The sequence below is a fragment of the Panthera pardus genome, unplaced genomic scaffold (assembly GCF_024362965.1).
Source record: "Panthera pardus isolate Hobbes unplaced genomic scaffold, ASM2436296v1 HiC_scaffold_24, whole genome shotgun sequence".
Lineage (NCBI taxonomy): Eukaryota > Metazoa > Chordata > Mammalia > Carnivora > Felidae > Panthera > Panthera pardus.
In genome coordinates this window covers 137,139,540-137,154,505 of record NW_026526810.1, presented here as the reverse complement: position 1 = coordinate 137,154,505, position 14,966 = coordinate 137,139,540, and the positions used below count along the sequence as shown (strand labels likewise).

Below are 14,966 nucleotides of genomic sequence, written 5' to 3'. Positions count from 1 at the left end.
GGGCCCAGGAGAGGGGAGATGGGCCCCGGAGGGGTGGGGACCCACGCGCGTCCAGCGGTGGGGGGGGGGGGGGGGCCACACGGCAGGACTGGGGACTCGGCAGAGAGCCACCCCCACCAGAGAGGGTCACCTGTCTCTCCCAGCTCTGAGCACCAACTGTCCTCCTAATTCCGGGCAGCATGGCCCCAGTCCATCAGATGCTCATTCTAGAAAGATGCGGTTTAAGGTTCCAGAGTCTTCATTCGTAGCCTTAACACTAAAATCGAAAACAGATCTTGGCGTGGCGGCAGAAAGTGCAAGCGCCCGTGGACAGCGGCCGGTCCCACGCGTGCTGAGGCTGCCGGCGCCACGCCTGGCCAGCCTCACGCGCCGGCGGCTCTAGCTCGCCAGGACTGCAGGCAGCTTAACGGAATTCGGGGCAGACCCCCACGAGGCGGCAGAGGTCACTACCTAGAAACGGAAGTCAGTGGGGAGGTGAGTCCCGGGCAGAGTAGAGGAGCGTGGCCCAGCTCCGAGGGTCTCCGTGTCCCCGTTAAGTGTCGGGGACTGTTGTCTAGCTCTGCCCCGACCCTCAGTGGGCCGGGTCAGCGTGGCTGGCGCTCGGAGCTCACGAGTCTGCCAATCATTTCGCTCCCGCGTGAGAAGACCACCAGAAATTATACTCGACCCGTGCGTCAAATGACGCCAGCTTCAAGCGGTCTCAGAGCTGTAGCGACGGCTGCACGACTCTTAAGTCAACCTCCGAGAGCCCCGACGCTCACGTCCACAGGTGCCAACACCGAGAGACATGGGTGAGGGGACCTGGCTGCCCCAGACCTTTGGAGAGGACGCCTCTTGTATTCCCATTAGCAGGCACGCCCAAAATATGCCCAGACACCACTGGCGTCTCGCGTCCGCTCACCAAAGGCCTGCTGAGAGGCCCCTGGAAACAGCCGCCCCCGTGGGTGCAGGGTGGGGAGGAAGGCCTGCTCCTGTCGGTGAGCGTCCAGGAGTCTAGCAGCTGGGCCGGGGCACCTGGGGAGCTGCTAACGGGTGTGATGACGGGCAGGTCTGGCTGAGAAGGTTCTCTCTCCCCAGAAGCTCAGCTGCTGGTCTGCCTGGCACACGGGGCCGCACCCCGACAGCCACACTGGACACTTAACAGAAGCAAAAAGGCCATTTCTCATATACAAGGTGCCAACAGTTTTAAATGTGACGGGTTCGTGCAAGCCTCACACAGCTAAAAAAAAAAAAAAGCGCTGAAGATTGAGTGTAAAAGCGACATTACGTCAGTTACTTACATTTGTAAAGTTCTGAAAAGTTGTAAGATGCTAAACAACAGTGTAACTTGACAATTACTTACAAACTTACCCCAGGCTAAAATCATACAAATTAGTAACAAAAATTAAGTGGCCAAATTCTGATATTACTTTATCAGAATATTTAAATTTTACTTAGGCTAATCAAACTTAAAGATCGGTAACTGATATACTGAGAACGTTCACAATGTGAACATTCCCATAATTCACCTCCTCAAATTAATGCAGAATACAGAAATATCGTTACAACGCCTCTTTATCTAAGACTCAGAAATACTGAAACGTCCCCACGGCTGCTCAAACAGCAGCCGCCCGGCGAAGTAGGCCTGAGCGGTCAAGGGCATTAAGTGGGGCAGGGCTCCTTACTTGGAAACCACGGTCTTCGGCTGCCTTGCCACCCACGTTAAGGACACTCAGAGAACTGGCACGCTTCATGCTGCGACCGGGCGGTAGACATGCAAAGGACAAACCATCGGCACATCAGTTAACCGGGAGCAGGACACACGACAAAGACACCCTCAAAGGCCCCGGTCACCATGGGGGAGTCCCTGGCACCATCCCTGATGGAGAGCGAGCCTAGATCTCGCTCGGATGGGGACGTCCGCCCAATTCTTAGCACAGACGCCCCAGCTCTAACTGTGTTTAGAGCCCCACAGGAAAAAAAGCACTTTCTCTGCAAAGTGTCTGTCTTCAGGTAGTGTGTGTAAGTTCCAAGTGTCATTACGTCGTCACATTGTGAACCCTGGCACGTATAGGAGCCGAGAGGCTTGGCCAGCGCCACCCTCAGACTCAGCACAAGCCTTTGTGTCAGGTTCGATTTAAGAAGGGAGCCGGGGGGGGGGGGGGGGGGGGGGGGGGGCCGCTCAGTCGGTTAAGCATCCGACTTCGGCTCAGGTCATGACCTCGTGGGTTGTGGGTTCGAGCCCTGCGTCAGGATCTGTGCTGACAGCTCGGAGCCTGGAGCCTGCTTCGGATTGTGTTGTTCTCTCTCTCTGCCTCTCCCCACTTGTGCTCTATCTCTTAAAAATAAACATTAAAAAATTTTTTTAAAGAAGGGAGCCTGGGGTTTCCTCCAAATCCCAACACTCACCCGGAATGACCATGTAAAAGAAAGACACTCGAAGCTCACTGTTGAGATCAGATACATATATACGTTCATGTATTTTATATTTTTTTATTAAAAGGAAAACCAATTTTTTACTAGTAAAATAAACTCCGAAGCTTAGAAACCAAAATTTAGGGCACCTGGGTGGCTCAGTCGGGTAAGCATCCAACTTCAGCTCAGGTCATGATCTCACAGTTCGTGGGTTCGAGCCCCGCATCGGGCTCTGTGCTGACAGCTCAGAGCCTGGAGCCTGCTTTTGGATTCTGTGTCTCCCTCTGCCCCCACCCCACCCCCCCCCCCCCCCGGCTCATGCTCGCACTCTCTCTCTCTCAAAAGCAAATTTTTTTTTAAATCAAAATTTAAGAGAAATTTCATGCTTTATATTTAAGGAAATACAGCGATTTCAATGTTTACTTTTTTCCCCCATTTGATACCTTTAAAATACTTGATGCAATATCCTGCAAAATAACCTAAAACCCAAACTTAAATTATGGATAAAGTTACCATAATTGCTTACCACTACCAGGGATGCCCTCAAACAGAAAGTCCCCTTAGCTTTTCAAGTTAAAATAACCAATATCAAGGGTTCTTTTCTTTTTTTTTTTTTAACTTTATTTATTTTTGACAGAGAGGCAGAGAATGAGCAGGGGAGAGGCAGAGAGAGATGGAGACACAGACTCGGAAGCAGGCTCCAGGCTCCGAGTTGTCAGCACAGAGCCTGACTCAGGGCTCGAACTCATAGACCGTGAGATCATGACCTGAGCTGAAGTTGGATGCTCAACCAACTGAGCCACCCAGGCGCCCCTCAAGGGTTCTTTTTTAAATGTTTGCAACAGGAACTGTAATTATGAACTTGAACCACCTATGACACAGGGCACACTATTTACTCTATGAGTTGAGGGCAGAGCTGTGACACTGAAGCACAGATCCGAAGGATCAGCACAACCAGACACATACAAAATGCACTAGGAATGTGGACCAAGGCCTGGGTCACGACACGAGTGCCCAGCATCAACTGTGAGCGCAGCGCCCGGCAAACGACAGGTATTTATCAAGTTCTCATTGAATAAACTACACCAAAACCACAGACCTTAATTTACTTATTCTCAAGTAAAACACACTCCCAAAATGCCCCAACCAGGATAAAAAGAAAAACCAAAAACATCCCAACGTATCCCACAGGTTGCTACACTTCTGAATGAGTTCTTCTCTACGTAACACTACCCAAGAACAAAGGATAAAATCAAAGCAAATGACAAGGAAGTTATATTCTGCCACATTTAATTATTCTGTTAAACAGCAAATTGGCTTTTTTCACGTGTTATGCATATTTTTCTAAATTTTATGTTTTTAATGTACTGTCAAATTGCCTTACATACAGCACCCGGTGCTCATCCCAGTAAGCGTCCTCCTCCCTGCCCATCACCGCTTTTTCCCTCCCCTCCACCCCCCATGAGCCCTCACTTTGTCCATACGTTTTTGCTGGTTGGCTTTCTCTAAGAAATTTCTTCCTCAAATTCCCTTTCCTTACAAGATGAAAGTAAGGACAACTGGTGCCTTCCCAGCAGGTCTCCCCAGCCTCCTGGAGCTGCATTCACACTCGGGTATTTTAAACCGGGGTGTGCAACACAGAAGAATGCCCAGTTCAGTGAGTTTCAAAAGGTGGTCCTGGGGTGCCTGGGGGGGCTCAGTCGGGTAAGCGTCTGACTTCGACTCAGGTCATGAACTCGCGGTTCGTGGGTTCGAGCCCAGAGTCGGGCCCTGTGCTGACAGCTGAGAGCCTGAGCCTGCTTCAGATTCCGTGTCTCCCCCTCTCTCTGCCCCTCCCCTGCTCTCTCAACTCTGAAGATAAACATCAAAAAAAGTTTAAAAAAAAAAAACCATGGTCCTGGACCAGCAGCACTAGCACCTGCTGGGAACTTGCTAGAAAGGCACTAGCATAGGGGTGGGGTGGGGCCTGACAGTCTGTTCACAACCCCACCCGGCCCCCACGAGATGCTGATGCTGTGGCTGGAGAACCACCTGTCCAGTTAATGAACATGGTCACTCGTACCTAGAAAGAGTATTCAGTTTTCTGCACTTTATGGAATAACATTTCTAAGGTCATTAATTTTTCATCAAGTTCAGTAAGGCATCATCTCGAATAACAGAGGAAAAGTGCTAGGTGTGAAGTGTGGAGTCGGGCGGACAGCGTCCTAGCACCGCAAGCCGGGCCGCACTGCGGAGGGTCCCTACCTCTGTGTCACAGTCAAGACAGAAGACACGGATGAGACCACGAGAAAAACCGTGGGCTCCGTCACGTGGGAAGAAGGTCCAGGTCACAGGACTCCGCATTTTAAAAGTCTCAGAACACCCAGCACCCCTGGTAGCCGGGGTGTCTGTCCTGGAGGAGCCGCCCACATGGTGACACAAATCTCTTCCGCTCCCAGACCCGCCCCGGGAACGTAACTGGGCGACTGCACAACAGTCTGTGCGGATCCTCACATCGCGGTAAAAAAAAAGCTTACACTTTCAAAACTCGGTGAGGCAAACGATGACCTATCATTTAGTTCTGCAAATATTTTAAAACAAGCACTTTATCCCAAAGGCAAATTAAAACCTGTTTCCCTGATGCACGCTCCTGTCGGGTCCCAGGCCCTCGGGCACTGTCGGCAGGGCAGGACGGCAACCTGCTGCTAAGCCTCACGTATCCCAGAAACCCCGACCGGCTTCCAACACTGTTCCTTCCAGGTAGTTTGAGAACAAATGTGTGGAGCCCATAAAACTCTCTCCACGGAAACGGGCTCGTGAACATTTGAGAAGCAGGGGGACAGCCACCTATACAACCAAATCGCGCCTCCTGCCTCGCGAGCCATCGAGCAGTGTGTGCAGCCACAGGCAGAGTGGGGGCCAAGGGCGGCCGGCAGCCCCACCAGGGCTCTGCTCCCCGGGCCTAGAGGTCAGAAGAACGAGACCGGACACCTCTGGGACCAGCAAGGGAAGCAGCGGGAAGAGCCCCTCCCCTCGGTGTCTCCAGCACGTTACAGGAGGGGACCCCGTGCCCCAGCAGTGGGCGACTCGTCGCCCGCAGAGTGGACGGTGGGATCAGGTGTACGACAGGGTCTCACTGAGAGTCCATCTCTAAAAAGCAGGCCCCATTTAGGAACTGAGAGCTTCAAAGAGCAGAAAAAACAGTGCCTCTGTGGGAAATGCATCCCAAACAGGATGCTGACCCCAGCAGTGACCCAGAAATGCACACACTGTTCGCAGCCGATCTCCTGCTGACACACCCGATCAAAACCAGAATGCCTCAGAACCAAATACCTTTGACAACTCCCATGTTATTGTTCAAAAGACTCCAGGACGCAGGAGTGTACCTTTTGTTAAACACGTGGGAAATCTGTTTTTTAATCTCCTAAAGAAACACCTTATAACAAAGTCTTGAAACTGTCATCCTTCTATTTAAAACAATTTTTCTTCCTGTATTAATACCCGTGTGGGCTTAATACCATCACAGTTATCATTTGATTTTAAAAGGATTTTAAAAACTAATTTTTTTTTTAACTAAAAATTAATTTTAAAGGATATGAACTAGTGCTAATTTTAAAAAATGAGTAACGCCTGTCTAGAGTAAACAAGTGAATACGCTCGGGTGTTTTAATACGAAGTTCCCACTTTCCACCACTAAGGCTTCCTCTGAACATGCCACAAAGTCAAAGATTTGCACAGATGTCTTCTGAAGGCATCCGCCCTCTCGGCCTCTGCACGGAAGGCCCTCGGTCATCCCTCAGCCTGTCCTGGGGGAGGAGGGCCCGCCGGGCACCGCTGTCTTGGGGGAGGAGGGCCCGCCGGGCACCCGGCGGGGCTGCAGATAGTTACCCGGGGTTCCTTGGCTCACTCTCTCGAGAACTTCCTCCCTTCAGCTTCCTAACCAGCTTCTCACTGCTGCGTCTAATGGAAGCCCGGAGTTTGCTAAAGGAGCCACTGCGCTTTAAAGATCCAGTGCCGTCCTGAAAGAAATGTGAACAAATGTGAAACCGCAGACGGTCCTCCGCCGACCTCCCAAGAGGCAGAGCTGCATGAAAACAAGAATTCACGTCACGGCTGACCTACTTGTCTGTGACTTGCTGGCAATGCGACTGCTACAGAAATTACCAACTTGCCATGCATATAAACACACTTGAAATAGAACTCGATCCATTTTAAATCTCATTAAAGATAATCCAATGATCATGAAAACATTTGAACATTAAGAAGTACATTCAAACAAAAAAAAACATCCCCCAAATTTTACCGCTGTTTCAAAACAAAAGGTAACTACACACAGAAAAAGTCTTAAGAAAACGAAGGCTGCTTCTTGGAAGATCACCAAAATCAAATTCCACGTTTAATAAAAACAGAAGCATTTGGGCCACGGAACAGTACTGGACCCCAAACGCTGAGCTGACAGAGACAACTTCTTTTTAACAATTCCATGTAAACACAATACTTAGGTATACTGCTTCTTTAGTAAATTTTATAATTTTGTAAAAATTCTCATGTATTTATTTATTTATAAGTCCCCCCTCCCCGACCCTCCACCAAGGTGGGGCTCAAACTCAAGACCCCAAGATTAAGAGTCGCATGGTCTTCTGACTGAGCCAGCCAGGCGACCCTTCAGTAAGTTTTTTAAAAAGTTTTATTAAATGTTGGATTGTAAGTGAGGTTGGAAAATGAAATAAAACGTTCATTCCATACAAAAACTAAAAACCCTCAAACACCTCGTGGGAAGTAAAAGACTGCCCAGCTTTCATCACAACGGACTCAGACATTAATAAGTGAAACATTTGGCAGTTATCTGGATATGAAAATGAAGAACAGAGAGTAAAAAAAATGTGTCTGTAGCAACTTTTATTCTCAGAATGAATGACTTAGTAAGATTAACAGTAGCCCCATTCCTTCAAGAAGCCACACAATGCCGCATTCCATGGAAAAAGTGAAAAGTCCCACTAAGCAGACAGACACGAAGACACAGGTCAGTTGGAGTGAGTTTATTAGAAGTTAGAAAGACACAAATACACAAATCACTGACCACTTAAGGGTTAGTGGAGAAGAGCCAAGTTGCCAAAATTTCACAGAGACTACACAGCAAATGCTACTTGAGCGAGATCCTAAGGGGAGAGCCCGGGGCCCGGGGGGCCTCGCCAGGTCTCGGAGTGCGACGGGGGCGGCACATGCCCTATTCTTACAGCCTAGCTAGCGTCCACGGTCACTGTCATGCCACTGCATCAACACCTGCAGGTACTTCTAACTACCTTTTATCAAAGTGAACAGCTAATCGCTCTTAATTTTTAAACTCATGTATCACACGGTAAATGGTTTTTATTAACACAGTTTATATTACTAAGTACATATCTGGCAAAGCTACATGTACACAGAGATAAGGAACCCCCCGAAAGGACAGCAGCACCGAAAGGAATGGCCAGTCACAGAGAGGTGGAGCTCTGACAAGAATCCTAGGGGGTTGCTACACACAGCAGGCAGCACTGGAGAGGGAAGTAAAGCCGGAGCAGCCGCCCGTCATGCAGGAGACGGTGTGAGCGTCACAGAGGGCAGCTAGGCCTGTCAGACAGAAACGGAGAGAGAGCCCAGTGAAACCGCTGTGAGCAGAGAGCCACCCCCACGAGCGCAGCGCGGCTCACAGTATTTCTAGGTCACGGATCTCGGCGGTGCTCTGAATCGCTTCAGTATCTGGGATTACCTTCTGCCTGCTCCTATCAGCCGGGCACAAAGAGGCACCGGGCCACACGTTATCGGTTACATACATTATTAAGACTAGTTACTCCTGCCGTCAAAATTAAATTCCAGTTTCAGAGCATGGCTTGGCACTGTGCTAGAAATCTCCATGGTACTTACTGTAACGAGGTTTTCCGGCAACTGTACATAAAGGAGATCCCACAATGAAATGACTTGACAGTCACCGGAAAAAAAGGCTACACACGGGAATGGCACGTTCATGATCTTTAACTTCGTCGGAAATCCTTCTGCGTCCCTAGACTATAAAGTTCTCTCTGAAATCAGGGAGGACTTTCCCTTGAAAGCACTAACAGTTTAGACATTTCAGAAACTTTAAGAAACCACGGACTTTAAGAATCTTCAGCACATTTTAAACATGCAGTCGGTAATCCAAAATAAAATTAGTTATGGAAAATGGATTCCACAGGCAGCAATGCATCCTGGGTCTCAGCAGACCGGAAACCCAATGGTCTTGTACCGAAGCCCCAGACAGCGGGGACCTGAGCCCCTGCCCGCTCTGACTCACCATGGGACGCTGAGCAAGTCATTTAACCAGCCCGAGCTTCATTTTTCTCATCTTTAAAATGGAAAAATAAAATTTGTTACCAACTCCCCACGAATGCTGGGAGGACAAGAAAACATAAGTTCTTGTTGCTCTTTCAGAAAAAGGACATTAAAATGTTAATTCCACAAACCGTGCACCTGCTGTTCGCCCCCCAATTCATCGCTACGCTCCAGCGGTGTTACGTGTAGCGCTCCCGGACTAGACCCTCTGCGGACCGCAGGAGAAGGACTTCACGGTGAACATCCCCCTCCCCCGCAGGCTCACAGGACCTAGGTTCCGGAAGCAGCCCCCCGCTGGGGAAGGGGCGCTGGGGCAGGCTGCCCGCCCTCCCCTCGCCATCCAGGACCAGCGGGAAGTGCAGTGGGAACCCACCCCAACCCCGGTGGGCTTCTATTCAGGGAGCCTCTACTACTTCCACTGACTGCCATGAAAGCGTATTTACGCCAAAAAAGTGGGCTCTGAACAGAAGTGTATAGCGTATCGGCTGAGAAACACAGAGCAGTAGTTATTACGCACAGATTTCAGGTGATTTGCTGTTTTCTGTCACATTCTAGTCGTGTTCCTAACATAACTTTCCGAAGTAAAAAGCCTATTTCTAATTAACAGCACGTACCGTCCCACTCCTCATAATCTCAGGCAAGACTTCAGTGGATCACAAGCTCTCACAAGCACTAACACAGGGAGGTGGGGCGGGCTCCTCCTGAAGGAGCCTGCAGGGCACTGGCAGCGCGAATCGAGACAGAGCGCAGAAGACTGACTTGGGGGCCCTGGGTCCTCCTGTGAGGTCTCCTGGGGCCCTCGTGGCATGGCTGCAGATACGACTGCTTAGTAACTAGGCAGCCCAGGGACTCCCGTGTATCTGAAGGGAACCAGCCCTCAGTGAACACAAAGCCAGGTGGACAGAGGGTAAAGGGAATCCGGTGTATCAGGAAGCATTCCTGTGCACACAGCATCTGCACTTTTAGCAGGACCATAAAAGAGAACTCAGGCTTCTCCTGACAATGCTTTTCAGAACTGTACACTTTATACAAAAATAAGTTTGAGGAAGTCACATTTTTCAAGCACTTTAATCACAATCTTTATGGTACATACCTAAAAGAACAGAACTGCACTTCCCTAAGAATTTGATCCAAAAATTTCCTATGAATTGTCACCATATATCCAGTAACCTTACTTTTCTTGCATTTTAATAGCACAGAATTCAGTCCTGTGCTGAGACCCAGACTCTCAGTGTCTGCAGGGGGCAACTCTGCCTAGTGTGCCTGATCTCGGACTAGCTGCCCTTCGTTTTAGACGTTACTTCTGAGTGTGGAGAATGAGGACACGTACTCAGTCTGGCGTAAGCGGCTCTGATCACGGAAGCGGGCAGCCAGGCCTACGCCCGCCATCCTCCCCACTAGACTAGCACTTGCCCGACAGAGCGACACGATGCTTTTTCCTAAGGTAGCGGTTTTTAAACTTTTTAAAGAGCACTGAAACTGTTTTCCAAAGACTTAAAAACTCTAATGCGGAACGCCAACATAAAATCCAGGTGGCATTTTCTCATTATAAATGTAAAACAGGTTCTTGGGATGATAAAATAAGTCAGGAAAACCCTGAAGCCACCAACAGAAACTCACGATTCGTGGCGTGAAATTACAGAGGACAGGCCTAGCCCTGACGCCCACCTCAACTCCCAACTCGTTTCTAGTTTATCTGGACTGCGTAACACTAGAAACTCTTGCGGCACACCGGTTAGCCCTTGCAGGTGGCAACGGTCCTTAAACCCGTTGCCATCTGGGGGAACTCCGCACTCACACACAGAGGGCAAGGGACACTTATTCTCACACCTGGACAAAGACTAACGTGGGGACTGCGGTCTACCAGCTTCTCACTAGAAGTTGACACTTAAAACGGGCTCCTTTGGTTGCACAAAACTACCCCTCACCCAGGTTCACTCAAAAAAAATGCAAGGGTGCATACTGCCTTTTATCAGGTCTCTTCTTAAAGCAGAACAAGGATGCTTTGAAAGTGAAACTTCGACCATGTATCAGGACAGCTCAGTACCACCACCTCAGAAGCTGGGAGCTGTGGCTTTCCCTCAAAGGTGAGGGCGGACTGAATGTGAGCAGGCACCTCGGGGGCCCAGCGGTGCTCACGCCAACCTGGGCGGCTCCCCGCCTGGTTAACCTGGGCAGTTCTCAACTCGCCACTGTTTGAGCTGAGACTCTGAAAAAAGGGATCCTTCTGCTGCTCAAAGCGAGTTTTAGGAAGGACTTAAGATCTGGAATCTAGATTCTCTCAGCCAATGGACCCCACAGCCAATCGATGAGCCCTGTGATGGATCCTGTCAAAGATGCAGAGCTCCTAGTGTCTAATGTCGAGTAAAAAGGGGTCCAAAGCCTGGCGTGTGAGCGTCCTAAGTGAGAGCGTGTCCAAAGTGAGACGGGAAATGTGAAATGGAAAGAGGGCCAAGCGTGTGCTCCAGAGGAGTGACTGTTGTGCCCACGGCCTCTGGGACCCCGCGGCAGGCCTGACTAGCTGCCTACGAGCCCTCCACCCTGGATGGGAAGCGCCTCTCCCTCATCCCTGAGTCTCAGTCTTGAAGACGTAACACAACTCCACGTTGTCAATAACTTTATGATAGGATTTCACAGGAAGATTGACCTAGAAATACTGTCTCAAGAAACAGCTCCTCCAGAACTTCATTCGAGAGTATCAAATCTGCACCCTGGCTTCCAAAGGCCGGAGAAGGGACGTGGCCCTCTACACAGGCATGCAGGACGACAGGAACCATGGGGAGAGTACAGTACACAGTGTGGCCAGATGTGGGCAAGAGGAGGGCCTGCACCATCATCGTTTTGTTTGGACTACAGCCCGACAGGGGGATGGTCAAAGCGGATGCTGATTGGTTGTCTTGGCACAGGAAAACCCAAAGCGAGGCAGCTGCCAGATAAAGACGGTCAAAAGATGTTCTCTCTGAAACTCTGACCCCTAACATTACGTACAAAGTGTCTGCTTAGATTGCTAATCCTTACCAAACCGCTACAGCTATAGAAAAATCCCAAATAAATACACTCAAAAAGATGGAGTATAGAAAAACCCGAAACTACTATTTGGCAAAACATCTGCACCATATCAGCTAATCAAACTGGACCACAACTTCAAAAAATAATAATGATAAAAAAATCGAGAGCGCACCTGGATGCGTTAAAGCTAATCCTGCTTTCAATCCTCTCTGATAAAAGCAAAATCCCACAGATACCAGCTCAATAGACAAAAATATTACCCACGTGTGACCAAAATACACTAGAAAAAAAATGTTCAGAAGGCCACACGCTCTTCGGCAACCACTGGGTAAACAGCAGTGGTAAGAACATCCATAAAGGCAAAGTCGTGAAACCCAGAGGCAGAGCCTGGAGGGATAGGTCCCAAACACAGGCACGGGTTCTGCAGTTCTGCGTCCGAGAACCTCTCGCAGATGATAGTGGGGAGAGATGAGCCCCTGGACCCCCAGGGGAAACATGATATTCAGCACTGAAGTGGGACACGAACAGCAGCCATCCCAACCTGTTCTTTCCTAGAGACAAGTTCTACTTGACAACATCACCTCCCTTTAAGGAATCTGAATTACTTCTAACAAAATCAACAGCAGCCTGGTCAGTGAAATTAGGAGCGCTGGAGTTAGCGATGAAAATGGGTTAAGTTAACAAAGCGAGTTAGTTATCTGCCACGCTAATCCTAATATTAAAATAAATCCAGGTTATGGATTATGCTTTAAATAACCAGGACACTCAATCAGCATTTAAGTGCTCAAAGTGAAGCCAAACAGCTTTCATGGGTTCCTATGGAGAAGAAAATTACCACTTCAAACAAGTAACAGACTTCATCATTAGCAGAAGGTAAAAACTTACAAAAATCTTAATTTTGTACGTAATTTGAGAACAGGAAAGTGTCTGGCACATAAGACAAGAGGAAAGTGCTGGCAGGCACCCCTGCAGGACACTGGCCCAGGCCGCGGCCGGGGGACGCGGGGACAGAGCGCCTGGCCAAGCACGCCGGCGGCTGTGTACTGTACTTACCCCGTTCCACTCTACGCTCATACTCACTTCCTCCCCTCCGTCAGGGCCGCTCTCGTACTTGACCACGTCCACGTTCAGGCTCTCCCGGCTTCTCCGCTTCTCCATGTTCTCAGGGTCATTCAGCACTTCAGCTACTCTCTGTTTGTGAACATTGTCAAGACCCTGTGAGCCAGGCAAGGGGGAAAGGGTTTGATCCATTAGAACTTAAGTTTCGTTCAGGATTTCTAAGATAGTTAAGTTTCACTAAGGAAAAGAAAAACAAAACAGCTCTTAAACGCTGGAAAGAAAAACTCAGAGCAGTGATTCTCAGGAAGGTACACCTAACACTTAGGCATTCCACTCGGTTAGTTTTACCTCGAATTTTAAAAAACGATAGGGGCGCCTGGGTGGCTCAGTTGGTTAAGCATCTGACTTCAGCTCAGGTCATGATCTCGCAATTCGTGAGTTCAAGCCCCGCATCCGGCTCTGTGCAGACAGCTCAGAGCCTGGAGCCTGCTTCGGATTCTCTGTCTCCCTCTCTCTCTCTCTCTCTGCCCCTTCTCTGCTCGTGCCCTGTTTCTCTGCCTCTCAAAAATAAATAAACATTAAAAAAAAAAAACTTTTAAATAAAAAAATAAAAATAAAAAACAACAAACATTGGGCTCCAGCAAGCAAACTGCACACTTCAAGTATTTACAAGGAAATGAACTGACACATACAAACCTGAAACGCCCTCCCCAAGAAAGGACCTGTGGATGGGCAGTTGGGACAGATGTGCCGAAGAGCAAGGACACGTTCAAGACAGAACCTAGGAGGCAGGTACACGAGTGCGGAACCCTCTCAACTTCTCCGTCTGCAAAGTCTCATCAGACATTGCCGGGACAACGCCCAGACGGCCCCAGTGTCAGGGCGAGAGGGCAGCAGGAAGCTCACTTCACTTCACTGCGGCAGGGACGGCCTCCCACAGCACAGACTGTTCTCCGGGTGCGTTTCAGTTCTAACGATCTATACTCTAAATGGGATTTCAACCCCAACAACTCGTGCAAATACTGCGCTGACTCCCATAGGGTCTTTCTCAAAAGGTACAAATCTCAGGGGCGCCTGGGTGGCGCAGTCGGTTAAGCGTCCGACTTCAGCCAGGTCACGATCTCGCGGTCTGTGAGTTCGAGCCCCGCGTCAGGCTCTGGGCTGATGGCTCGGAGCCTGGAGCCTGTTTCCGATTCTGTGTCTCCCTCTCTCTCTGCCCCTCCCCCGTTCATGCTCTGTCTCTCTCTGTCCCAAAAATAAATAAAAAACGTTGAAAAAAAAATTTAAAAAAAAAAAAAAAAAGGTACAAATCTCAGACAGATGATGTACTAATGTGACTTTACGGTAAAGCGGACGTGCCCCCTCACCAGGCAGGAGGAGACCTTTCTCGGTAAAGCACTGACAATCCCCTTCTTTAAGCTTCTACAACTCCTGATCCCCAGACTCCGCTCGTTGATAAACATCATCCTGGTACTTTAAAACAAAGCCTGGATTGTTGGCACTAATCCTGATGACAGGTCATAGAAGTCTAGAGCTGGGATGAGCATCAAGGCGGTGGAAGCCACCTTCCATCCCCAGGGGTGGCAAACGTGGACACTGTGCCCGAATGCCATGCAGCCCCACACAGCCAGACCCCCACCAGGCCTCCCAATGCCTCCAGGCGCTCTCCCCTGTGCATGCCCAGCTCCCAAGCAGCCTTCCAGAGTCAGAAGACCCAGGAAGTATGGCCAGACTTAAGAAAGGGGCTCCTCCAGGGGCACAGGCTGGGACACATCATTGCTACCAACTCTGCCTGGGTTTTCTCTCCTCAGTCCGCACAGATTTTGTTCAGAAAAAGAATTCTAAGGTATACACGGGTCACTTTAACCCCAGACAAAAAGCGGCAATAAACCAGCAAGCACATAATCGCCTCCATATGTACCATTCAAGAGGGAAAAACTTGGGGTGACCGGGTGGCTCAGGTGGTTAGCGGCCAACTCTTTCTTTCCACTCAGGTCATGATCTCATGGTTTGTGAGTCTGAGCCCCACACTGGGCTCTGTGCTGACAGTGCGGAGCCTGCTTGAGGCTCTCTCTCCCTGTCTCTCTCTCAAAAATAAAATAAACTTAAAAAAGAGGCGGGGGGTGGAGGGAAAAACTCACACCTGCGTCTCCAGTCCTGAAGAGATAGAAGACAAA

General features: G+C 49.5%; 1 protein-coding gene across 9 annotated transcripts in view; it reads right to left on the bottom strand.

The window, feature by feature from the left end:
• Positions 1-14,966, bottom strand: part of KLC1 (kinesin light chain 1) — a 66,415-nt gene that overhangs the window by 4,986 nt on the left and 46,463 nt on the right. The window contains exons 13-16 of one of the 9 annotated variants that reach the window (XR_008417382.1): positions 12,784-12,945; positions 6,262-6,392; positions 1,665-1,734; positions 131-1,219 (exon numbers count right to left, since the gene is read on the bottom strand). Coding sequence is in view for 8 of the 9 variants with exons in the window: in XM_019434133.2 (XP_019289678.1) it covers positions 1,665-1,734; positions 6,262-6,392; positions 12,784-12,945 (363 nt within the window). In the remaining variant the exon portion in view is untranslated. Of the gene's footprint in view, positions 1-130; positions 1,220-1,664; positions 1,735-6,261; positions 6,393-7,397; positions 7,984-8,683; positions 8,735-12,783; positions 12,946-14,966 lie in introns of those variants that run through there. The other 8 variants (XM_019434133.2, XM_053889874.1, XM_019434138.2 and 5 more) reach the window with 8 other exon arrangements.